This window comes from Hydra vulgaris, chromosome 09 (genome assembly GCF_038396675.1).
Source record: "Hydra vulgaris chromosome 09, alternate assembly HydraT2T_AEP".
In the NCBI taxonomy this organism is placed as follows: Eukaryota; Metazoa; Cnidaria; class Hydrozoa; order Anthoathecata; family Hydridae; genus Hydra; species Hydra vulgaris.
The window spans coordinates 63,057,167-63,084,486 of NC_088928.1; the positions used below are offsets into that span (position 1 = coordinate 63,057,167).

Below are 27,320 nucleotides of genomic sequence, written 5' to 3' on the forward strand. Positions count from 1 at the left end.
ACTTTTTAACCTGATTGTCAATAAGCTCAGGTATGTTAAGCACAGATATGACAGCATAAACATTAGTTATTGGAATTCTACAGGCTTTGTATGCTTTTATGTTCAAACCTTCTTTCAAATTTTTATGCAATTCTAGAAGGCCAACATTGGTTAAAAAATGTCCACATTTATTTCCATTGAGTACTCCATGCATTGGTCATAAAAGGGATTGGAACTAGTTATCTTATGTGTCTTAATTTCCATGACATTGCTTGAGTTGTGAAAGGATTGAAAACATACACCTGTTGCAGGCTTTCACAAGAAGGCATGTGTTTGCACTCCATTATATGACCATGCAAATAATATTTTGTTTTAATAATTTGACTACGACTTTTATCATATTTTCAAAATTTAAAAGTGCGCTGAAAAAACTTACGTAGACATAACAAAATAAAAACTTTATTTAAAAAAAGAAATATTAACAAAAGAAAAAATTAAAATAACTAAATAAAAACTTTATTTAAAAAAAGAAATATTAACTAAAGAAAAAATTAAAATAACTAAATAAAAACTTTATTTAAAAAAAGAAATATTAACAAAAGAAAAACTTTATTTAAAAAAAGAAATATTAACAAAAGAAAAACTTTATTTAAAAAAAGAAATATTAACAAAAGAAAAAAATTAAAATATAACTCAACTAAAATAAAACTCAACAAACTTAAACGTTTACTTGAATCATGTTTTTAATTTGGAATAATAAACTTTAAATCTTTTATCTTTATTAATGTTTAAAAAATATTATAGGAAACCCTTAAAATATTATGGGAAACCCTTAAAATAAAGGGACAATTTACTTCTAACGATTGTTTTAAAAATACTTGCACTTAATTTAAGTTATAGTGTTTTTTTTTACCAATTTAAAAATAGAAGTTTCCACGCAAATACACACTAGGAAATAATTATATATTTAAAATAATTAAAAACCATTTCATGCTTTGTTTAAAAATTTATACATTGTTTTTTTTTGTTTCAAAAAATCAACATTTATAAAAAATTACATAATTATCTAAATAAAAAAAACTATATATAACTTTCATTAATACTTTATATAAATTATCATTATCATTGTTTTGATACTTCTTTAAAAAGCCTTGTCATAAGACAAGACAGGTTTTTAGGTTTTAATAAAAATAAAAATTATTTTTTTGTAATCTTTTTTAAAATCTTCAAATCATATCGAAAAAACAAACAATTAGTTAGGTGCATCAATCAAATGATAAAGAAGTTAACCAGAAAATTTTAAAGTTGTATTAATGTTTTTTTTAGAAAATGTTTGATGAAATAGTAGAAAAAGCAAGTTATTTGATAAAATTATGGGTGGTTATTAAAAGAAAATTCTATTCTAATCCTGATTAGAACAGAATTTTTTATTCTAATCAAGATTAAAAGACAAAAATTTGTTCATCTCACATCTTAAGTTGGTCAATACTAAAAGTACAAAATAACTTGGCAGTTACATAATACCAGGCAAATTTGTGTTTGTATGAGATATTTGGAGAATATGAAGTTCATTTTAAGATAAATTACAAACAATATCTTACTAGTAATAGTATGAAAAACTATTATTGAACTTTAAGTATCTTGCTTTGAAAAGCTACAGGTGCATTTTTTTATTGCCCATTCTAAATCACTGTACCCTAATCAAGTAAAACAAAATTTGGATCAATTAAGCATTATTATCACTGGAACACCCAACAATATTTTTTACATCCATTAGTGTTATACTTTATTGACAAAGAAGGTAAATATATTTCACACTGCTATCAGAGAATATTACAAACGATGTAATGATGTAACAATGTAAGCTTCATATACAAAATAATCATGCCCACATAAAAGCAAATTTTTTTTTTATATTTTAACGTAAAAAGCAACAGAATATATTTCTACCTTATGCTGTCACTTTTGGAGGTTATTTAGCATTAATGTATGATAATAATTGGTTAACCAGGATCATAACGTAAATTTCTCATTTTGTTAAATACAGTGTTTTTTCATAAATTGGAATCATGTGTCAAAATGTAAAAGAAAAAGAATGAAAAAAGAACAAATGGTTCAATGGACTGGGTGATTTGATGTGCAATGATGATTGATGGCTCTTTGTTACTTAAATACCTGAAACAAAGTAGCAAAAAAGTACATTTCAATTAAAGAATCTAATAGTTTATTTATTTCCAAAACACTTTTTATTGTTAAATACTTAAGCTCAACTTAGATAAATAAAAGTTTCCATTATTGTTACAGAAGTGTTTTTAGTTGATAAGTAAAATAGAATTAAAAATTAGTAATAAAAAAATTAATATCTTCAAAATAATCTTCTTAGATCATAAGTAATCTTAGTTCATTTTTTACAAGTAAAAAGGAATAAATGTTGTTAAACACTGCTTTTGTATTTTATTTATTTAATTTTTATATTTATTTTTCTTGTTGTATTGTCTATACCAGTGAATATTTAGAGACTAGAAAAAACCTTTTTAGGCTTCATATTTATCAGTTTTACAAAAGAAGAAGACAGATTTCTGGAAATCTATTGCAAAATTATACGATTTTTGAAAAAGCTGCGACTATAGTATTTAATGGTCTAAGATAAAGGCATTCTTCTACATAAAAATTAATTGCAAAAAGCACATTAATCATGCCAATAAAAAATAATTTTTTAATTTTTAGTGAACATTTAAGTCTTACCTCTTCATCTTGAAACATTGTTAGAGTATGCCACATCTTATTTGAACTAATAACTTTGTTAAAGTGATCCCCAAGTGCCAAGACAAGTTGTGTTCATAAAAATAATCCTTAAAGAATAAGTTTCATTTAAATTAAAAAATTATTTATCAAGATATTAGCAAAAAACTTTATAATTTTTGTAATTTTATAGAAGGTAAGTTCTGGCTCTTTGATTTTTTTTTTTTTTTTTAAATACTGGCATGATTAATGCGCTTTTGTAGTTAATATATGACATCAATAAAAAGAATTTCTTTCAAATAATTTAAACTCGAGTTATAAACTTTATCTTTGGGTTTTCCTTTTTGCAATTAATTTTTATGTAGAAGAATGCCTTTATCCTAGACTATTAAATACTATAGTCGCAGCTTTTTCAAAAATCGTTGAAGTCAAACTTTTTACGCATATGGTGTCACTTTGTGACAAAAGCACAAATAATGCAGGACTTTAGTATAAAATGTTTAGAAAATTTCTTCTTATAAAAAAAGGGTTTATTTTGTGGGGATATTTTCTGTTAAAGCTACACTAGTACACTAATCACTAAGTTGTTTCTATAAAACTATTTTGTAAAGCTATAAGTTTTTTACTTTAATTAAGTATACTGGATTTGCATAGATAGTAAAAATAACAAAAAATTACATATATATATATATATATATATATATGTATATATTGACCACTGAATAAAATACTTTTAGTTAATTTACTTCAAAGTTTTTTTTCAATATTTATTCATATTCTCTCCTTGGTGGTATAATCTAAGGTTAGATCATTATTTAACATATGTTCTCTGTTATCAATAAAAGTAGAGCTACAAATACTGAATAGAATATAATAGTTAATTTTGTCATTAAATTGTTTTAATAATTAATTTTGTCATTAAATTGTTTCAAAATAACCTCTTCTCTTCCTTAAAAATTCTGATTTTACTATCTGCAACTTAACATATGCAAATTACATCTTTCGAGGGTTGAACTAAGTATGGTTTAATAGCACTGTCATTTTTTTAAAATCAATGTTGAAGATCTGTGATTAAGTTAAGATTAAGCTTATGTCACAATCTAAAACCTTGAATATATTACTTGGAATTTTTTTTGCAACAATTCCAGTAATATATTCAATAACATCACTCATATATAATAATAAACTTTTTGAATGACTTTAACTATACGATAAGGAAAACAAATTGCAATGACCCAGAATATACTTACAGCATATTCTTGGTCATTGCAATTTGTTTTCCTTATCAAAATCTTCAAGAAGCTAATGATCAATTGTTTTTATTTCTTATATATTTTTTGAAGAACTTTTGAAGAATATTGCTGAAAATATTGATAGTACCCAGTCAATACAATTAGCCTGTTAAGAACCTAAAAAACTTAAAACTGCTTTGTTGTAGGATTATTATTATATCCTTCATGGTTCTTATAGCAACAACAACAAAATTTCAATTAGTTTTGAGATAATTTAAATATACCGAAAACTATAATCACAATTTTGTAAATAATAATTCTATATTCATATACAAAATTTCAGGCTTACAATCATCCCAACAAAGCCTGTATTACTCTGACTTAAGTGCAAAGGTTCTCCATTTTTAGCACATTTAAGTGTTATAAAATACTCTATTGGCTCTTACTTTTTTGAAATTAGTTTTTTTATAATAATGTTGTAAACTAGATTTGAAATTCTTAGCTAACAACTTTCTGTTATGTCAAGATGTCAAAAAGATATTAAAAATGTTATTAATAACAAAAACAAATCTTTCTCTGACTTTGGTGTATTCAAAATCCATAAAGTACTGACTTTCTTGTAAATATTTTATTGTGTTTGCAACTTCTTGACTTATTGTATGTGCTGCTAGCTACTTTCTTTTTTTTAAACCAATTTATGTCTCTTTGTAATTTTTGTTGCTAAATCTTCCTTTTTTTAAATAGCTACTAATTTTGTAATAATGAACTGATTTATTTTATCAGTTCATTATTAAAATCAAACATTTTGTGCAAACCTAATGAATTTCTTATCAGTTTTAACATCCGTGGAGGTTCTATAAAAATATATATATTTTTTTTGTAAATGGATGTGGAAAGTATGTACAAGTAGAGTTAACTGATTTATCAGTTAACTCTAGATGTTTTTTCAAATTCTCAAAAAATGATTCAGCTCTGTCTAAGACCAGCTCTGTAGTTAAGAAAGAGACTGTCTAATTTCCACAGTAGTTTCAAAAGAAATAGCATCATCTATTGCTTTGATTTTGTTTTTCACTTTTATTTGTGATTTTTCTATTTGCTTGAGGTTTCCTTGCTATAATTATGTTCACTAAACTCGTTGGGAAATCAAAAATGCTTGGTATATCTCCTTTTTGAATTTCCTTCTTAACTCCAACCGTTAACAACATTTAAATCTGGCATAAAATGCTTAGAACAAATTTTGAATTCTTTATTGGATTAAAGTTTCCTTTACACATGTCAGCAAACCATTTATTTTGCAACAATAAATCTTTTAGATAATCTGCAACATAAAATATACTTCATAAATAAAAATAATGTTTTGCATCTTTATTAAAAATCAACATATAGCAATGGAGTAAACATAATGATTTAGACATAAAACTAAACTACGCTATATAGTATGGTGTATTCTTTCAGTACGTATAACTTTATAGAAAGATATAAATCTGGTGCAGATATAACATTCTATATAGCATAGTTTTATATCTTTCTTTGATTATATAACATAGTTTTATATTTTTCTGTGAAATTATATGCATAGTTTAGAAATAAGTTCTAAACTATGCTAACTGTATAGAATTGGTTTTAAAAAATAAATTTATTTTGTTATCCAGAATTAACTTGGTTATTATTTATTTGTACTTAATAAAGAATAACTTTTATGTTTAAAACAACAAATAATATTTATATATAATTATTAGTTGAAACATTTTAAACAAGTATCAACATAAATCATATATAATTATCAATATTTGCCTAAATTGCAGAAATCCAAAATAAAAATACCACTGAGTCATTCATAATGGTAATTATGAATGACTTAAACGCATTTAAAAAAAAATTATTTTTGTTATTATTATAATTTTTTACTTCTACGTAACTTAGCAGTCAAAGTAATTATTATTTAAAACAAACTCTTGCCCATGAAATGATATATCTGCACTAGTTTTATATCATTCTGTGAAGTTATATGTACTGCAAGAATGCACCATAGTTGAAGATAATCAGAAAATATAATGTAAATGCATAGGAAACTTATGATCAAAAAATGTTTTTGGTACAAATTGGCGTTATGTGCAAACTTTTTATTTTTGGCTTCATTTTAAGATAAGCATTATTTAGCTAAGGCCATGTCTATAGCTTTTGATGGTCTAAGGTCTTTATATGAAACCTTTGATGAAAATTTTTTTTTGATGAAATGTATAATAACTGAATAAAAATAAAAGGATCAATACGTAAATGCTTTAGAAGTCTAACTTAAATTTTTTTTATTTTAAAAACAAAACTAATATCAGTGCTATAAATGCTATATTAGGTTATAAATAAGAAGTAGATTTAAAAATCATACTGATATTTGTTAAAAGTAAGTTCTGCTAATAAAATCTTAAAACCGAAAAAAAAAAATTTTTAAGATTAAAAAAGAAATAGTAAAAATGCATTTAATTTCACAGTAAATGAAAGCGATATATTTTAATGGAAATAAAAATAAAACAAAGTAGAATAGTGGTAATGTCCATTCAATGACAGTTTTTATTTTGTTAAGTCTCCAGCTGAACTAAAATGTTTAAAATGTAGTACAAACGTTTTTTATAAAAGGGGAAAACCCAATCTAGTTGTGTAAAAAGTTCTGTGGTAAGTACATTTATTAATCAAACCAGATATTTATACAACAGAAAGGCTATGCAGATTCATGGAGTTAACATTAACCTCTCAACCAAAAGTATGATGGCAAAATAACAAATGTTTTTTGTTAAAATTTCAATCAATAAATTGTTTTGGTAGTTTTAATAAACTCAAAACTTATTTTCTAATGTTTATTTATAAAATAAACATAACTTGTCTCAGCACTTGGGAGTCCTTTTAAGATTCAGTAATAGGAACACTCATTTCTGTTTTTTATGTTAAGATTGTAGCATATTTGTCTGCAATTATTTGAAAAACAAGAACAAATTAGTAGCAACTATATCTGGCCTAATATTTTCAACTAAACTGCATATTTTTTATATGGAGTGCTTTTCTGGTGTTCACCTTTGAAAAGTGATAAATATTTGTAAAAGATACAAAAATGAAAGAAGGCTAATTATAGTTATGAAGACAGAAGAGAGTAACTGCTTGTTAACATGCCCAAGTTAGTTAAATAAAATTAGTTATTATTTGTTTGCCAAAGTCTTTGCCAATGTTGTAAGTCATTAAAATAAACTAAGTTTGTCAACTAGAAAATAAAAAATAATTTTAAAATATGTGAAAACATTAATTATATTTAAAACAATCAATTAAAAGGAAGTAGAAAGATTCTCGATTAGAAAGAAGTACCACTATTTATTATTGTTTGATAACAGTTTATTTTTAATTTTTTTTTGGTTTTTGATGAATTTTAAATTTGAGACATTTTCGCTTGTAAAAATTGTTAAATTTATTAAAAAATTGTTGATTTTGTTTGAAAATTATTTTAGGGATCTTGAATCACCTTCGATTCCTGTTTACTCTGTTCAAGGACATAATGAGATCATAAATTCAATAGATGGAGTTGGTGGTCTTGGAATTGGCGAGGGTGCTCCAGAAATTGTAACTGGCAGTAGAGATGGTATATAGTGTAGAGGTTTTAATTTTGAATTTCACTTTTTATTATTTATTGACTACTACTGTTATGTTAGCATGCAGCAATTCAATTTTTTTCTTTAGAACTTAAAAAATAGAAAAAAAGATTTTTTTTAGTTATTTCTTACCCCAAAATTTTTTTTAGGACATTCAGAATATATTGAGATAAAAACAAAAACAATGAAAAATATATTAATTTTTTTGGAAGAAATTAATCATATATAAAATAAGAAAAAAAAGCTTGTCATTAGTTTAGCACATTTAACTTTGAAATTGTTTTAAGGCCGAACCTTAAAACAATTTCAAAGTTAAATAAGGAATGCGATCACCTCTACTTTTTATGCATTATGAACATCTTCTTAAAGAATCAGCAAAGTTTATGACAATATTTAACTGTCAAACCATTAAAAACCTCTTTTAAATTTTCTCTTAGATTTTCAGCTAAAGTTACTGGTTCTTTGGTAAGTTTTCAGTCCAACACAGTCCAAACATTTTCAATTGGATTCAGGTCAGGTGATCTAGACGACCTATTAGTCTTCTATAAACTGTTTGTCTTGATAACTGATTTTAAATGCCAGGTTTAATTCTTGTGCAATCTCTTTTGTTGAGTATTTAGGAATTTTTCTGGCAATTCTATAAATAAAATTATTATCAGTGATATTTGTCTTTCTTTTTTTGTTAGCAGTACTACCAGTTTCATTAAACAATAGTTCTACTTACACATGATTGTGAAACTTTAAAAGTCAAGATACTTTAATGTTAGGGTGACCTTCTTTTTAAGGCCAATGATATGCTGTTTGATTTCTTGACTTTTTTTAGATTTTATATTAATTCATCATTTTTGCTAGATTATAAAAATAATAATAGATGTCTGAATTTTCACATGTTGAATTAAAACTTTGTAAACACTACATAATACTTTAAATATATTTTTGTAATATTTTATTAAAAAAGGAGAAATTTACTATGATGCAACTTTTACTGCAATAAGTTTATAAAAGCTCTCCTTAAAGGTTTAAGGATGCTAAACTTATGAGCAGCTTTTTTTAAAACTTAAAATACTGGTTAATGTATGTACTTAAAAAAAAAAATGTCCCTAAACAAATTTTTTTTCAATTTTTCTTATTTTATTTCTAGTTAATTGATAAATAAAAGAAGAAAAACTTTTTTTTTTAAACCTTTACCAACTGAAAAAATAATATATGGAAAAAACTAAATTTAATTCTGCTGCGTGTTAAACTTTTAAGCACTATTGTGTGTATGTATATATATATATATGTATGTATATATATATATATATATATATATATATATATATATATATATATATATATATTATATCATACTATTTATTTCTTTTTTAAGTAATATTTCGGCTCATATAGTGAGAGCCATTATCAAACTAATAAAACCGTTTAAAAATTATAATAAACGTAACTAAATGATGTCATTGCAACGTCAGATATTCAACATTTTAAAGAAAACCTTTTAAATTGTGACAATGGCAATTTGGTGATGACTCGCCATTGGAAACCATTTTTTGTAAAATTAAAAAATGTTGAATATCTGACGTTGCAATGACATCATTTGGTTACATTTATTATAATTTTTAAACGGTTTTTTTAACGGTTTTATTAGTTTGATAATGGCTCTCACTATATGAGCCGAAATATTACTTAAAAAAGAAATAAATAGTATTATACCGTATATGATGTTTTAATGCTTATAATATTATTACACATACTATTAAAGATGTTGCCTAAATTATATATATATATATATATATATATATATATATATATATATATATATATATATATATATAGATATATATATATATATACTTGATTTGCAATCTTTGTTGTTGTTTTTAATGGTTAAATCAAATTTTATCAAAACCAGAGTAAACAACCTTATTTTAAACATTTTTTTATGTTATTGAGTTCATTCAAAATTCTGATAACTTTGCATATATATCAAGATTGCAATTTAAAACTATTGGTTGGCTTGGTGTGACCTTGCTGCACAAAATATATCTTGTGCTGTGCTAAAACATGTTCATCTAGTACATTTTTTGCTGGAATTTTAAGAAGTTGTTTTGCAGTTTTACTTAAATACAGAAATATGACCTTTTAACCTTTCAGATCAATTGATTTTTATTAATTTATATCCTTTTGAATTTCTATAGAACTCAAGATCTCATATTTAATTAAATTTATAGATTTGTCTGAAGCAATAGTGCTTTCATTGAATCTATTGTTAATAGTTCAATGTTGTGGTTTGTTGTTTAGTAGATTATGTATCACCTTCAATAGCAAATTCAATTTTTTGTTAAAACTATGCTTTTTTCATTAAATGTAACATATATATTTATTTTAAATTCAGGACAAAATCAAGACAACATTTCATTAAATAAAACACCTATATTTTAAATTCAGGACAAAACTGCAAGCTACTAATATAAGTTTAAGAGTTACTAAAAAACAAAAAATATTGTAAAAAAGCAAAGGTGTAAGTTGTATGAGTCAGGAAAACATTAGGTAGGAGAGAGTTCCTTCTGGCATATCAAAACATTGATATGTGAGAGGAGAAACTTTAAAAGTTTACTGATGATGCTTAGTTCATTATATTGTGTATTTTAATAAATAAAGTAAAAAATAAAATAAACTAGAGCATTTTTAAATGGAAATAATAATTTTAATCTTTTGTCTTTAGGGTCTGTTAAAGTTTGGGATCCTCGCCAAAAAGATGTACCTGTTGCCAATATAGAACCTAACCCTGGTGAAGCTAAAAGAGACTGTTGGTGCGTTGCATTTGGTAAATATATTTTTATACTGATATTTGTAAAATTTTAAGTTCATAAAAGGGTTTCTTTGAAAAGTGCATCAAAGGCTACCTTAATAGATATGTATCATAATTAATATTAGTAAGGTCATATTTATTTGGATGTGTATTTATGTATTTGTTTTATTTTCTATATTTTAAGATCCAGTAAACAAGGTTATTTTAAATATTGTAAAAATAAAATATGAGCTTTTATATAATCTCACTGGATTTAAAAGTTAAATGGAAATCAAAAGCAGGTTTTAAAAGTTATATGGAAAAATTGGGAAACAGTTATAAAAGATCACTGTTTCCCTATATCATTATGTTTATGAGAGCATAAACTAACTTTTTCTTATAAAGTCTTGATAAAACTTTGTATGTTCGCAACTCTGAGAAATAAAATTAAAAAAAGTCTAGATGACTAGAGTCAGCGAAAAAATAAACCTCTAAATACAAAACCTGCTTTTAAAAGGTTTTTTAAAATATAGAAAGAATAAAAATAGAAAAAAGAAATACAAAAAACCTAAAAGTTATAAAGATAAAAATTTTCAATAAGGCTGCAAGCATTTACTATTTAAGTTACTTATCAATTTAAAAGTTGTAAAATTCAAGAAAACATGAAGATGAGAGAGAATTCCAAACTATTGATGTTAATGGAAAAAAAGTTATGAATACCATTTTTTGAGCATGAATAAACAGTTGCAGCAAAATAATGTGACTTTACTGACAGGTCACACAAGATTGTATTTTGGTTAGTGGAATAAGAAATGATAGCTTGCTTGAACAACAGCCATGTTATTATTTGTAGAAAAGAGATGCAACCAAATGCACCAACTTGACATCTAGAGCAGATCAAACTACATTTGCATACTTTTTGGTTCTTCTGACAGTGCTTTTTTCAAGACCTTGTCTAGAAAAGAATATGCATTGTTAGAAGAACCAACACAAATATGACGAAAGTATTCCATACAAGGATAATAAAAGATGTTAAAGATATAGAATTGTATCAGGAGTAAAGTAAAGTAGAGAGACAAATAAAAAATTAAAGTGATACTTGACTTGAAACCAATGAGAAGAAAAACATTTTGTCTGCTCGAATCCAATAGATTTTTTAGTTTTAGAGGAATTCATATCTATATTTATTTATAGTAGGATATTTATATTTCTGTTTTTGTTTTAAAAATTTTTCGTTTTCGTTTATAGGTCACTCGTATAACCAAAGTGAAAGAATGGTGGCAGCAGGATATGATAATGGGGATGTTAAATTGTTTGATCTTCGAACAATGTCTTTGAAATGGGAAACAAACCTTAAAAATGGGGTAATTTTTTTGTAATAATTTAATTTTATTAAAATTTTTATTATTATCAATTTAAATCTAAAATAAAAGTTAGAAATTTCCAAAAGCTTGGAATCTGACCTTGCTATAAAAGACCAACAAACAATTGAACATTTCTATATGGTTTAAGCTACTTTTGAATTGATCGACCAACTTTAAGATAACAACAAAATTGTAGCTGTAAGAGTACCTGAATCCCTGGTAATCTTTCTATGGACTCTATGTTTAGCACTATGCTGTCTTAAATTTTTGCCATTTAACTGTATTGAAGTTTTTAGAAACTTAATCTTATATAACTGAGTTACTTTTTCGTTTTCATTCAGAACCTAATTTAGACAGGGGTTGTTTATAACCCAATCTCTGTGCTCTTGCATTAACCTAGTAACATAATTTTGTACCTGTTCAAGCTCTTTAATGTGATTCCTGAGGAATGGTCATTAACTGGTGTACAGAGTTTAAGCATAGGGCAAATTTAAGCTGTTTAGAGTTTAAAAAACATACACATTCCATTTTTTAAATGTTTTCCTGAGAATACCTAAATCAGAATTAATCTTTGGTGGTGTTTATTCCATTTGATCACTACATTAGCGCAGGGTACTTAAATAAGTTCCAAGAAGCTTTTGTGGTAATTGCATTTATGAAGAAATTGGCTTCTATTAAAGCCATTCTCTTAATGACTATAATTGTCCACCATGTATAGAGAGTAATGAATACAATTGTTAACATATATAGAGAGCAATTAAGATACAATAATCAGCTGTGAAACTTTGAAACTTTACATTTGTTGATGCTTAAATTCAATCTGTCTGAAAATATGCCATTTGAAAAACCACTCTAAACAATTTGCTCTATATATTGTCAGCCTCGACATGGACAAAGTTAAGAACACTTTTTAATTTGGCCACCAGTTGACTGTCATTGAACAGTTAACAAAAATTTCTGACTAATTCTGGCATATTGTTAATAAAAATAAGAATTGCAATGGTGTGACGACAGAGCCCTGGGAACACAAAGTTTTAAGAAAGTCTTTAAAACAGGCTAATATTTTGTTATAGTAACCATAGCCAGCCATATTAAGTTGAAGTATGCTAGACACAATTTACAGCCTTGGTGGCATCCAAGAGGACCAACAAGATAGCATATCCATTGATAAGTGATTCTATAATAACATCCAGTACCTCTTAAAGATTAATAACAAATGATTTTGATTTAACAAAAAGATGCTGCCGTGATATTGCTCAAGAGCAGATAATTAGCAATATAATATTTTCAATTTTCTTCATTCGCTTGTCTACTGCAGATATTGATATTTAACTACTTAAATTTGTTTAACTTTTTTTTCTTCTAAAACATGGGTTGAAGTTGATACTTCTTGCTTAGAAAACTCTACTACTACCTTGCATATATGATACTTCTTGCTTAGAAAGCTCTACTGCCTGAAACAGTGGTGTCATAAAAACTTCTAACTTTTATTTTTTATTTATTTATTTTCTGTGTTTCATATTTTGTTTAAATTTAATGTAGTTTAATTTTTTGTTTATAGAATAAAAGTTTTTTATACATATCATCTCACTTATATCTTATCTCACTTATATCTTATCTCACTTATATCTTATCTTACTTATATCTTATCTCACTTGTATCTTATCTCAATTATGTTTTCATATCATATCTTTCTCATGCTATTTTAACACATCTCTTATACAATTGCTATCTTTCTACAAAAAAACTGTATCTTTCTACAAAAAAACATGTTTCAAACAAAATTTATATTTTAAGGTGTGCGGTTTGGAGTTTGATAGAAAAGATATTGTTATGAACAAGTTGGTTGCAACAACATTAGAGTCAAAATTTCATGTTTTTGATTTAAGGACATATCATGCAACAAAAGGATATGCATCATTGTGTCAAACGGTAAATTCTTATTTGATTGCATTAATAGTATCTAAATATAGATATTATCAATGTTTAATGTCAAATGTTTTTTTTAACTTTAAAGCTACATGGAGAATCAAGTGGGTTTAAATTTAGCCCTCTACCAGCACACCACTACCTCATAAGAACAAAAATGATAGTTAATAATTTGAGAATTTGAGTCAATAATAAATCTGGTTTTAACTTACAAAAAACTGCAAAGAAAGTTCACAGTGGACTTTCCTGGACCGCTCCATTGGTCACTTTTTGTGATCATCGTGTCACATAAACAAAGAAAGTTCAGTTGCAAAATTATGGTTATATCAATATTATAAAAGTTTTTTTTTTTTTATTATGTCTTTGGTGCATTTATTCTTATTCTTTTTTTGTTTTATTTACAAATATGTGGAAATTGTTTAGAATTCTTAAAATATGTATACCTGGCACAAATCAAATATGATTTTGAAACCATCTTTCCAACCAGGATCTTTTTTTGCAAGTAGTAGTATTTCTGCTTTACATGCAGTTGATGTTGACAGCAATATCAATAAAATCATAAAGTTTGAGTTTTGTGATGGCAGTAATGGAATGCAATCAAGCGGTCAAATAAGGGTCTGTTGTTACATTAGATCCAAAACATGGTTTTGATGAACATATTTTTGTTTGAGCTTTTTTTGTAGTAATTGTCACTGTAGATGAATAGCAAATTTTTTTTTTTTTTACATCCAGTTGTGGATTACTTTACAGGTATGTCTTGTTGATAAGGAGTTTAATTATGCAGCAGCACATACTCAGATTGATACTTTTTTTTTTGTTATTCATTTCATTTCCCAATTAATAAGTTTTCTGTCCACTACACAACCGCTTGACACCGTTTTTAGTAAGTATCAAAAAAAGTCAACATATCTTTCTCTCTTTTTTTTTATTATGTATTTTTTAATTTTTCTTATGGTATTTGACATCAACTTAGTGAGTTTTTTTATGGTATTTGACATCAACTTAATGAGTTTTTAAATTTTTAAAATAAACTTGGTGAGTTTTTTTATGGTATTTAACATTCACATTATGCACATTATTCAGATAAAACAGGTTTATGGCAAAAAGCTCCCAATGCTATTCTAACTTTGTTGTTTAAATTGTGTTGCCATTTGCTTATACATCTCTAAATAACATCTTTTGGCATCTCATGATAATTACAAGCTAAATTAAGATCATTTTTGAATTTGTTGATGATTAAGGTGGAGCATGGTATCTTTTTTGTTTTTTACTTATTTTGTTAAAAATATTTTACATGGATTTATGTTTTAAAATGTCATAAATATACATTTGCTAATTTTTTTGTCAACTTAAATCCCCTTTGGTTTTTTTTGCAAAAGAATAAAAAGATAAAAAAGACTTATCTCTACTTAAACCCAAATCTTCTTGATGTAGCAACAACTCCCTAGCATGTTCTCACTATATTAGTTGATCTATGTACCGATGTTCTTAATGCTCCTTCTTGATTTACTGTCTTACTAAAAATTGGTTTTGTAATTGAGTGGAAAAAAAATTCTGTTGTTTAAGTAAGGAGCCAATTTTTAGATTTCTAGTTTTTTTCTTACATTGACAAAAATAATATTGTGGTTGATCGTATTGAATGCAAATGAACAAACATGAGTTAAAAACCTTTTGCCAGTTTCAACCAAAAGTTTTTTAAAGTTTAGGGTTGGTTGGTAATTTATTTGTCTTGTGTATATTGTGGAGAAATTGTTATCAGAGGTTAAACTATTAGTAAGTGGTCCAAAATCTTATGTATGTTGTGAAGAAATTGTTATCACGGGGTTAAACAATTTGGAAGGGGAGGCCTAAAATCAACTACTTTTTAGATTTTTTGGTTGTTTAACCATTTTTTTATTTATTTTTTATGCTATTTTTAAATTAAATAATATTTATTCTAAATATTTAGGATTTGTAATTCAATTTATAAAAATTTTATTTTTGCTAAACAATTGTTAAAGTAAATCAGGTTATTATTAATAAATGTAAACTTGATAAGTATTCTTATTTTAACTTTATCAATAGCATTCATTTTCATTATGATTGTTAAAGAAAAAATAATCATTTTACGTAAAAATTAGTTTATACAATTTGTTTCTTTTACTGGGGAAAATGTGAAATAACTTTTTGAAAGCCGTCATAGGTTGTAGATATCTGTGACGGCTAGCAAATCTAATAAGCATATTTTGACATTTTTTGACCCCTCTCTTCCCCTCCCCCTCATAACCCATCATAACATTTTATTGACCCCCATCCCCCCCAATATTATGCAATAATTTTGTAACCCCCTACCTCCCCCTAAAAGATTTTTTTTTTAATGATTTTAAATATGATAATGTCTATAACTTTGTTAGTTTTTTTTAGTTAATTAGTACTTTACAGTTTATTTAATGCTTTTTTTCACCCCAATAGTTCTGTGTAAAATTGTATAAATTAACATTGCTATCCTAAACATCATCCCAATTTTAAATAGCTATTTTTCCGATATAAACATGCTAAATTGTTATTTTATAAGTATAATTTTCTCACTATTAGTCAGGTTAGCGTGGCTGAGTAGATTCCGCTTCAGGCTAGTAAACCGAGGAATTGAGGATTATCTCTTGGTGAAGTTTTTTATTTCTTTGAGTTAGTGTGCAAAGGTTGTTTTTTTTGTGCTGCATACTTTCGTTCTCCAACTAAATAAAGTTTTGTATTTGGACCATATAAAATAAAAGCGCAGAATGTGCACTGCACATAGACTGTTACAACATAGGCTTAGTATATTTGTTAGGGTTGGTTTATGTATGTTGGTTTATGTATGTTGGTTTATGTATGTTACAACCTAGTTGTAACATACATAAGTATGGTTTATGTTACAGTTGGTTTAAGTATGGTTTATGTTACAGTTGGTTTAAGTATGGTTTATGTTACAGTTGGTTTAAGTATGGTTTATGTTACAGTTGGTTTATGTATGTTACAACGTAGGCGTAGTATGCACATAGACTGTTACAATGTACATAGACTGTTACAACCATAGGCACAACGTGTTGCATATACGGCTGTAACAGTTTGTTAACAGGCTGTAACTACTCTGTTAACAGAGTGTGTACATCGACTAAGTAAGATTTAGGCGCAGTTGATTTTACAATGTAGATCAAAATCAACATGCAGAGACATCAACTGAGTGTTGTAGTTTGGTCAGTCTTCAGACTTTTTAGAAAAAAAAATGTTGCATCACAAAATCATTGACCCCCTCCCCATTCACCTCGTAACAAATCGTCTAACCTCTCCCCCTTGCCCCCTAAAGAGTGACGTAATTTATAGACGACCTCTTACCATGAGAAGCTGTTGAAAATGAGTTTTTTCTAAAGCTGATTATTTGTAATTACTTTAGTAACAAATTGATTAAAAATAGAATAATAATAATTTAGTCCATTATTGATTCTTCCTCCAAAATTTTCTTCATCAATTTTCAGGAAATTAGACTTAACTTAGCCAAGCTACATTTTCAAAAATAATTCATATGCACAAGTAAAAATTTCAAAATATATTTTCAAGAATGATTCGTTTGCATATTTTCAAGAATGATTCTTAAAAATATTATCATTGTTATCATCATCATCATCATCATGCTTTAGCCTTCCTCTTTTATGCTGTTTCTTTAGTATAAACAATCTAGAGCATTTTCTTTTCTTAACTAAAGCTCATTTATACAATATGTAAAGCGCTCTTTTCAGGTTTTTTTACTTCTACCACAACCATTTTCTCCTGAAGCTGCAACCTTTCTACATGCTGATACCTAAATCTTTAGTCTTCTCTAACAAACATTGTTTGATACTACATTTTTTTCTTATCTGTCTAAGACTATGCCTCCTTGTCTTGTTAGAGTCACACCACACATCCACCTGATCATCTTCTCTTTTAGCAAATACTAGACCATATAAATATATATAAATATATAAATATGTAAGGATATGTGTGTGTATAATTATGTAAGGATATTATATGCCAGCATCTAATTATGCATATATAAATAGCAAGCATATATGTTTATGTTTTATGCATGCATAAATGTGTATCTTGGAAGCTTTTGCAAAACATTGGAATTCTTCTGGAATAAAAGTTTGGAAGCTTTTATTCTTTCTTTTCGATTTTTAGTCATTCTCCTCCACATTTTTAGTCTCATTCTCCTCCACATTTTTAGTCTCATTCTCCTCCACATTTTTAGTCTCATTCTCCTCCACATTTTTCACCATCTTGAGCAGATTTAAATAATTTCTAACTGCAGTATTATAGTTATACTTGAAGACTCTCTTCATTTCGAGTAACTTTAAGAGTACCGCAAGGTTTTATCTTTACTCCTGAATTGTTTCTTACCAACAATAACAATCTTCATGAAAATTTTACATCTAAAGTGATTCTATTTCCTGACAGTTTAACTTTATACTCTTCAACCTTATAACCTTATACTCTTGTCTTGATAAAAAGTCCTTTTTTTTTTTGATTTGCAAACTTAAAACAAGCAGCCAGTTTTTAATCTGACTTTTCTTCTGTAACAGTCAAAGGCTTGCAGTGTCTTATGAATTTTAAGTCTGGGCTTAAAATCTACAATTTTTGTTAGATTAAAAAACTCACTTCTTAACTGCAAAAAATATTGCAATATTGTTGGCATTCCTATAATGACAAATCACAACCCTCTTACTCTTAAATGTAGTTAGACCTGCCAAGGTTGAGCCACTCTCCCATTGTTATAAGGTTGAATATATGGTTTCTTGGAAACCATATATCAAATTCATTTCAAAATTAGCATATGCTAAGGTTGCATCTCTTTATCGTGCTCAACACTTTCTTACTTTGGTCTCTATTCTTTATCTCTATAAATCTCAAATCTGTCCTTGTGAGGAATACTGTTGCCATATCTGGTGCAGATCTACTAATGATGCCCTTTCTCTTTTAGACAAGGTGCAAAAACGCATTGTAAACAAAGTTGGACCCACTCTTGCAGCTGACCTCCAACCATTATCACATTGTCATGATGTTGCTTCTCTTTCTTTTTTCTACAAATACTATAATGGACACTGCTTTAAAGAGCTAGCGTCTCTTGTGCCATCTACTAAAATTTACTCTTATGTTACTCATCATTCAGTTAAGTCTCATTCTTTTACTGTGACTGTTCCCTCGAATATCAGTTTCACTTCCTTCATCTTGCTTTCCTGATTCATACAATTTGCAATCTTTTAAGTTAAGTCTGTCAATTGTTATCTTGCTCTATAAACTTCATCCTTTCTCTTCCAGTAACCTCCAACTCTAATAGTGGTTGCTTGCAGGTTTGTTGGAAGCGAAGATGTTAAGAAAAAAAAAAAAAGAATAGTGGTTGCTTCTAACCTTCGAAGTAAATTCGAAGTAAATTAGAGTTCAAAAGTATATAAATATATGCCAGTATTTAATAAATAGTAAGATTATAATGTATAAATTATTATAAATTTTTTTCTAGCCCCGATTATCAACCCCTGCTAAATCTAATAATTTTGCCACAGCTGTGGCCGGATTTGCAAAAAATCTTATATTTAAATATAAAATAAAAAGGGGATTGATTGCACCCAGCAACGCCTCCTCTCCCCCACTTACTCCTCTAAGCACAGTGGGCCAGTAGGTTGACAAAATGGGAAAAATTTTAGTTGTCTAATTTTAAAAACTTATTTAATTTTTGTTTTATTTATATTGATAATTTATTTCTATTAAATTCCTTAGTGACCAGGACTCTGAGCATTTGAAAATTTAAATTTGGAAAAAAAAAATTTTTAATTATAAATAAGTTATATTAGTGACATCAATGTTGTGTAATATTTCAATTACACCTGCGTTGTCAAAACACAAAGTTAGTACATGTTATTTTAGAGTATTTAGAGATAAGAAAAACTAATGTGTGAAATAAATTTTTCATAGCATGTTTTCTCAGTTATACTTTGAAAATCACAGATTTAAAAAAAAATCTTCAAAAAATTTATTTTTTACTGTACTATAACTAATAATTGACACAATTTGTCATGTGCTGTATTACATTTATTTGAGCTATATGATGCTTTAATCGAGTTTTCATTGATTACTCGTTCCTTTAAGTCCCTTGAAGCACTTGTTGCTGATTAGAAGAGTTTTCAGGAAAGGTATTGGTAAGTCCATATTTGCCAGGTGTTAACGGTTTATAAGGGTAAAAAAGTTTATTAAAAGTATTCTCTGGTAAAGGTTCAATATGATTTGTTTGATCAATTATCGGAGCGGAGCTTGTTGGAGCTAAGTGTCTTAGCGAAAATGTGGTCTCTCTGGATATCTGGATACCTTATGTGAGCATATTAAGGATTAGCTTCAATGAGTTGAACTTCGTCTACCAGTGGTTCGTACTTATTATTACGTAAATGTCTTTTTTTTATTATTGGTCCAGGATGACTCAATGATGAAGGTACAGTGCATCCAGTGGCTGTTTTACAAAGGTGCTTGAACATTCTTTTACGAGGTATCTCCATTGTTTTAGTATTTATTAAGGATCTTATAGAATGGAGAACATCTGGTAATACTTTTTCCCAAGCTTTGATGGGTTAATTGTGTTGTAGTACAATTTACCCATCAAAGCTAATAGCAGTCTCAATACACTTCATTATGGTTCCTTTACACTTTTCAGCTTGTCCATTTCCTTGGGGATTATATACTGTAGTATGACTTGTCGCAATACCTTTCTCTAGTAAGTATTGTTTTAATTCTCTACTGATGAAGGCTGAACCTCTATCAGAATGGATATAACTTGGCAAACCAAAAACCAAGAATACTTGTAACAAACACTAAATTACAGTCTGATATAAAATATCAGGGCATGGGATCACAAAGGGAAAACAAGAATACTCATCAGTTATGGTTAAAAAATACTTGTTATTAGTTTCAGGAGGAAGAGGTCCTTTGAAATCTAAGTTCAAACATTCCAGTGGGTGTGTTGCCTTTATCAAATTAGATTTTAGTTGTTTGTAGTATCTAGGCTGACATTCACAACATAATTTGCACTGATTAGTTATTAGTTTAACATCATCAATTGAGAAAGGTAAATTATGATTTTTATTAAAAGCATAAAATCTGGTTACTTCAGGATGACAGAGTGATTGATGAAGCTGAATTAAGTTGTCAGTGTTTATTGCTGAGCAATGTATTCTAGAAAATGTGCCAGTTGGAATATTTAGTCTCCCTTTCCTGTAAAAAATGTCATAATTATAGCAAGATAGTTCAATTTTTATAAATTTTATCATTTTTAATCTTTGATTTATGTTGCTTTTCGAAGATATAGGACACAGGTTGCTGATCGGTAACAAATCTAAAATAGCGACCAGTAAGGTAGTGTTTCCAATGTCTAACTGCTTCTGTTATTGTGCAAGCTTCTTTCTCAATAGAGGGATGTTTGAGCTCAGGTTTTTGAAATAATCTTGAAAAGAAAGCATCAGGGCGACCATTTTGTTTAAGAACTGCAGCTATAGCAATGTCAGATGCATCGGTTTCTACTTCAAACGAAACATTTTCGTCCACATAATGTCACAGCATTTTTAATTTCTTGTTTAAGTTGATTAAAATCATTTACACCCTGATAATTTAATGGGTACTTGGTATTTCTAGTAAGAGAAGCTATCTTGTTGGAAAAGTTTGGAATCCATTTAGAGTAGTATGAGAATAGTCTGATGATGCACTTAATGGATTTAGCATCATAAGGAGGAGGTATCTCTTTCATAGGTTGAAGATGACAGGGATCTGGTTTAAGTTTTTCTTCTTCTATAAGATTACCAAGAATGCAAATTTTATCTTAGGAGGAGTTACATTTATCATGGTTATATGTAAGATTTATATTTTTAGCTGACTTGAGAAATTTTTCTAGATTACTATCATGCTCCCCTTGGGTTTTACCACATATTGTTACATTATCTAGATAAGCAAAAGTATCTTAAAGTCCTTCTCTTTCTGTAAATTCGTTTATGGTACATTGAAAACAAGCAACACCATTTTCAATTCCAAAAGCCATTCGCTTAAATTGGAACAACCTCTCATTTGCTTCAAAAGCTGTAAATTTTCTTTCATTTTTGGTAATTGGAATTTGATGGTAGGCTGATTTTAAATCAACTATACTAAATATTTTGCATTAAGTAATTTTGTTTACTAAGTCATCAATTCTTGGTAATGGGTAAGCATCTAGTTGAGTATACTTATTTATTGTTTGACTGTAGTCTATGAATAATCTTTTTTTAAAGCGTTCTCCTTTAGTTACAACTACCTGAGCTCTCCAGGAAGAATTTGCGTGTTCAATAATGTCCTCTTAAAGCATACGTTGTATTTCCATTTTAATGAATGACTGGTCTTCCTTGCTATACCAATGAGATTTTGAAGCTATTGGTTTACAGTTAGGCGATAAATTGCCAAATAAACTAGGTGGAAATACATTCAACTTCGACAAACCACAAATTAATAGTGGTGGTCTTTTATGGGTTACAGCTTTGTGTTGTTTTTGAAAATCAAGACCCAGAATAACATCCATGCGTAACTCATTTAAGATGTTAAGTTTCACTAGTTTATAATGCTCATTTTTTATTAAAATATTGACAAAAACTACTCCACCAATTGTACTGGATAAAGAAGATGAAGCCATAGATACCTGTTTTTGGTTGTGTCTATGAACTGTTTGGTTTAGTTTTTTGTACCAATCGAGGGTGAATAAAACTATCAATGAGAGCGTTTGCAAATGAACCATTAACCAACATACCAATTATTGATTTAGTCAAAGCTGAAATGGAAGCAGAAATGTTCTTTAAATTAGTTCTATGTTCAGGGTAGTCTAGTCAAGTTAGAGAAGGATTGTATGAGTTCAAAGGTTGATCAACAAGATTTATCACTGCTGTTGTAAGTTTAGAAGATTTACATAACTTGGCAAAATGACCAACTTTCTCACATTTAAAATAAATCGACTCTCTAGCAGGATAGACAACTTTAGCATGTCTTTGATTCCCACAGTTCCAGTAATTTGAAACAGAATTTAAGTTAAATTGCTTTGACTTTTTTATTTATCCCTGTTATTAATGCATCTCTAATATATTTATCGCAATATTTAATAGCAGACACCTGTTTAAAGTTACATTCTTTTGCTCAAACTTTAAGAGCATGTAAATTCTCATCAAAACTTTCTCCTGGCTGTTGCTTACTGGCTGTTGGCAAGAGGTGTCATGCATAAATCTCATTTGATGGTTTGATGTACACAGATTTTAAAGCTTGTATTGCTGCTTTATAATTGGACAATCGCTTACTATTTCATAAACATCGGGCACAACAAAATTAGTCAGGATTTTTAATTTGTTGAGTTCATCAAGATAATAATTAAATATTCTGAGCCGATGTATGGATAATACTCAAATGTACTGAGCCAATGTATACAATAATTTTGTTGCAGAAGGTGAGTTCGGTAATGTATATAAGCGAGAAGGTCTTAGGGCTCTATCCATATTTTGTGTTGATAAGAGTAGAAAATTGCACAGAAAACAATTCTAATTCTTATAAGTTTTTCTACTCTAAAGTAAACAAAGTAAATAATCAAAACGCAACATCCTTTTTCAGATTTTATGTTTTAATTTGGTTGCTATGGTGCTTATTTTTGCATAGCAACAACATATTTAATGTTAGTGTTGTTTTAACAGTTTTTTATTTGCGCTAAGTACGTGATATTGGGTGTGTGTATTAAAATGAGATTCACACATTAAATTTTTTTGGTTGCTATGGATACCTTATTTTGCATAGCATAGCAACAATGTTTTTGGTAGTTGTTAGTAATTTAACTAATGCTAACAGTAATTTAATTACATTTAATTTTAATTACTAACAATTATAACTTTATAACTAACAATAATTAGTAATCCACGCAGCATATATATTATAATATTAAACTTTTAAATACAAAATATTTGTTATAAAAATTGTTTAGATATGGTTTTATTAAACTTAGGCATTCATAATTTTCTCTATAAAAACAATCTTGGAATTTCAAAACAAAATATTACTAAAGATATATTAAAATTTATTCAGCCAAAAATTGCTGAATTTGAAGACGTTGATTTTAAGCATGTTGTTCGACAATTTGTTTACTTGTATAAAAAAAAGTGAAAATCTGCAAACTATACTGTCAAAAATTTTGAAAAGAAGTTAGTGAATTGGCTTAATGAATATTTAATTGTCAGAAAAAAAGACTATGAACCAATTGCAAGTAGACTTCATCTTTTTGATGATAGTTCTAATAAAACTAAAAAATAGGGTGTATCTGGCTTGCTCAAATCTCATTCATCCCATGAATTATTTTTTGCTGCTTGTAAGAAATTAAGAGATGAATCTAATGTTATTGCTGCGAAGAACATTTTAAATATTTCAAGTACAGATAAAGCAAGTAAATATTCAGCAGACGAAGCACTTACCTTAATAATTGATGCCAGTCTGATAAAAGCTTCCTATCAATTGATTAGAAGTGGATATCAATTGATTAGAAAGAATGGAGAAAGAATATAACATCTACCCCACTTACAATGATGTCAGGGATGCAAAGTTGAAGTATTATCCTAGAAATATAACAGTGGAGGACTATTCAGCTTTAGTTCCTTTAAAAGATTTTATGATTTATACTTTACAAAGAATTTGTATAGTTCAGGAACTTGTGCCGAAACATTTAATAATAAACGACAAAGCAATAAAAAAAATGACACTCTCATGTGTCTGGTTTTAATGGTGCTATTGGCCAAAGCGTTTATAAACAAGTTTTAATCCTGACATGAGCAGAGATTTAAAGCATGAAGAATTGTTATTTATTACTTGTCTAGTCCCATTGGATTTAACTGGATTTAACAACAGCAATGAAAAGGTGTCTATTTTGAGATATCAAAAGTTATTATCCACAGCCTATTGCAGAGCCTTAGAATTTGCATACAAAACAGATTCCAAGGAATCTGTGCTCGAAGAAGATCAGTATGTTAAAAGTAAGATAGAAAGTATGATTTTATTAGATGTTTGCGGATATTCTGTCGAAGTGAATTGTATTATTGAACTAACAATGACTGATGGGAAAGTACAAACGATATTTTTTGACTCATACCAATACTGTTCAGTGTTTGGTGTCTCTAAAAAGTATAAATAGTCTTGATGTCCTTAATATAGATTATACTCACAGAGAATTCAAATATTGTCTTGCCAGTCTCCGTGCATGGATTCGTTTTTTTGAGAGGATTTTGCACATTGCATATAAAAAAGAACAAGAAAGTTACAAGCAAGATCTAAAGAACACTAAGAAAAGGTATCTGTAATTAAACTGATTTTATGAATAAAATTGGACTTGTTGTTGATTTCCCGTGGTTGATCTAGTTTAAACAGTTACTTCAAGACGTTCTTTTGGAGTAAATGAACAAACAGCTAAAATTCTGGGTATCCCTGGTGTCCCTTTATCCCTGGTATTACATGGCTCAATCTGTGCACAAAGTATTGATACAAGGACATGAGATAATTCAAACCCTTACATTACCCATAGGACTTATGTCAGAGGAAGCTCAAGAGGCTAGATATAACGACTTCAAATCTTAATGCAAAAATTTCAGTCGAAAACATCCAGAAAAGCAACAAATACTGATGTAATCAATAGACTCCTAGTTTCTAGTGACTCTCTAGTGTTATTTCATCACTGCGTAAATCAACATCACACCGAACAAATCATGAAACATTTCTTTCAAATGTTTTACAATTACTTAAACAATCTTCAAATGGTTTTGTTCTATAAATTTTTGATGTTATTTATTATTGCCTGTTTTCTTGCACTATTTTTTGTTTTTATTTTTGCTAAAACATTAATTACCTAAATGTTTAATAGTTATTCAAAATTATCGAGTCAAAATCCGAAAAAGTGTATTCAAAAATCGATTTACCTCTTTGTAACTAAAGAAATTATCTGGTAACCAAGTAATATTTGTATCCATAGTAATTAAATAAAAAAAATTATCACTTATTAGAAGCGCTATCTCATATTGGTACTCATGCCAAATTTAGTGGATTTACCACGTAAAATATAAGCATATGCCAAAAGTAGGTTGTTGCTAAGCAAAATATAGGTATCCATAGCAACAAAATTAAAAAAATACCTTCATAGGAAGCGCAGACATCATATTAGTTGTCATCTTAATTTTACTGAATATAGCCCTAATATTATTTAGTTATCAATTTCGTCCAGTTAAAGTGAATTCTTGCCCACTGTGTTACGGTATGGGGATGTGTCTATACATTGTTTATGTGCTTTGTCTATATTTGTCATTAAATTAATGTTTCTTTTTTTATTAGTTTTTATTTTTTATTAGTTTACTTTGTCTAAAAATTAGTTCTTATTTATTTTGTTTTTTTCTCAGTTATTTACTACTCGTGTCAAGTTTATATGCCAAAGTTCTTAACAGATGATTTTCAAAAATTTTACTTTTTTTTTTTTTGTTATTCACCTCCTCAAGGCCACTACAGATGAGGAGGCTACTCAATAGTGGTTATAACCCTCTCTCAACTCTATAACTCCGAAACACGAACCTCGACAAACAAGGCCGCTGCGCGGAGAAACAAGTTGAGCGCGGTACAACCAGGGACGTGGTGGGGATCGAACTCGGAACCTCTCGCTTCTGAAGCTAGCGCTTTACCACTACACCACTACCACATGAAATTTTTTTGCATTTAGTTTGTAGTGGTACCACTTGAAATCTTTTTTGCATTTAGTTTTTTCGTTTATTTTAAAAAGTTCTAATATTTGACCACTGGTACGTTACTTTTTCGTTCAGTTGCAGAATGCTCCAAAATAATTTATAAATTTTCGAATTTTTGTGTTCTGCCTCATCTTAACTTTTCTTAATTTTTTTTTTAAATTATTTAATAGTTAAAATGTTTTTTAAAGTTTTTAATAATGTATAGGCTCATAACTCAACAATATGGTCTGTGAAACATCTTCCTCAAAATCGCGACATCTTTATGACTACTGGTGGCACAGGGTCCCTCAATCTCTGGAAATAGTAAGTCTGTAAATTATAAAAAAGTATTTGTAATTCAAAGTTTTGAATCAACATTTTTTTATATTTGAATTATGTAGCTCTTATCCGTCATCTCGCACTTCCGAAGATTCTGATGGAATGCTGATTGGTGTGATTGGAACTGTTGCTAAGTTACAAAATGTTACTCTTTCAACACAACCTATAGCATCATTTGATTGGTGCCCTGAAAAGGTTATTGAATCAAATAATTTTTAAATTAAAATTTTTGATTTACTTTGAAATTAAGGTGGCAAGATGCCTAAAATTTTAAATAATTTTTAAAAATTTTGTTTTCATAATAAGAATAAGTTTAAGAAAAATATCTTAAATTTTAATTTTAGACTGGATTGGCCGTATGTACATCTTTCGATCAGGCTCTCCGTGTTCTCATTGTTACCAAATTAAATACCCAATAATGTTTTTTTTTTCAACCAAAAAAACGTTTTCATCAAATTATGTCTAGTTGGCTTTTATTTCATTTTTTTTATATAAATTAGATATTTTATTAAATATAAATTTGAAAATACGTTTCTTAA

General features: G+C 27.9%; 1 protein-coding gene across 2 annotated transcripts in view; it reads left to right on the forward strand.

Annotated features, from left to right (window-relative positions):
- LOC100199007 (dynein axonemal assembly factor 10) overlaps positions 1 to 27,320 on the forward strand; it is a 42,103-nt gene extending 14,783 nt beyond the window's left edge. Inside the window, exons 3-9 of one of the 2 annotated variants that reach the window (XM_065806300.1) lie at positions 7,445 to 7,575; positions 10,305 to 10,406; positions 11,619 to 11,734; positions 13,532 to 13,666; positions 26,669 to 26,766; positions 26,844 to 26,976; positions 27,126 to 27,320. In XM_065806300.1, coding sequence (XP_065662372.1) covers positions 7,445 to 7,575; positions 10,305 to 10,406; positions 11,619 to 11,734; positions 13,532 to 13,666; positions 26,669 to 26,766; positions 26,844 to 26,976; positions 27,126 to 27,200 — 790 coding nt within the window. In that variant the 3' untranslated portion in view covers positions 27,201 to 27,320. The remainder of the gene's footprint in view (positions 1 to 7,444; positions 7,576 to 10,304; positions 10,407 to 11,618; positions 11,735 to 13,531; positions 13,667 to 26,668; positions 26,767 to 26,843; positions 26,977 to 27,125) is intronic. The other variant, XM_065806301.1, reaches the window with a different exon arrangement.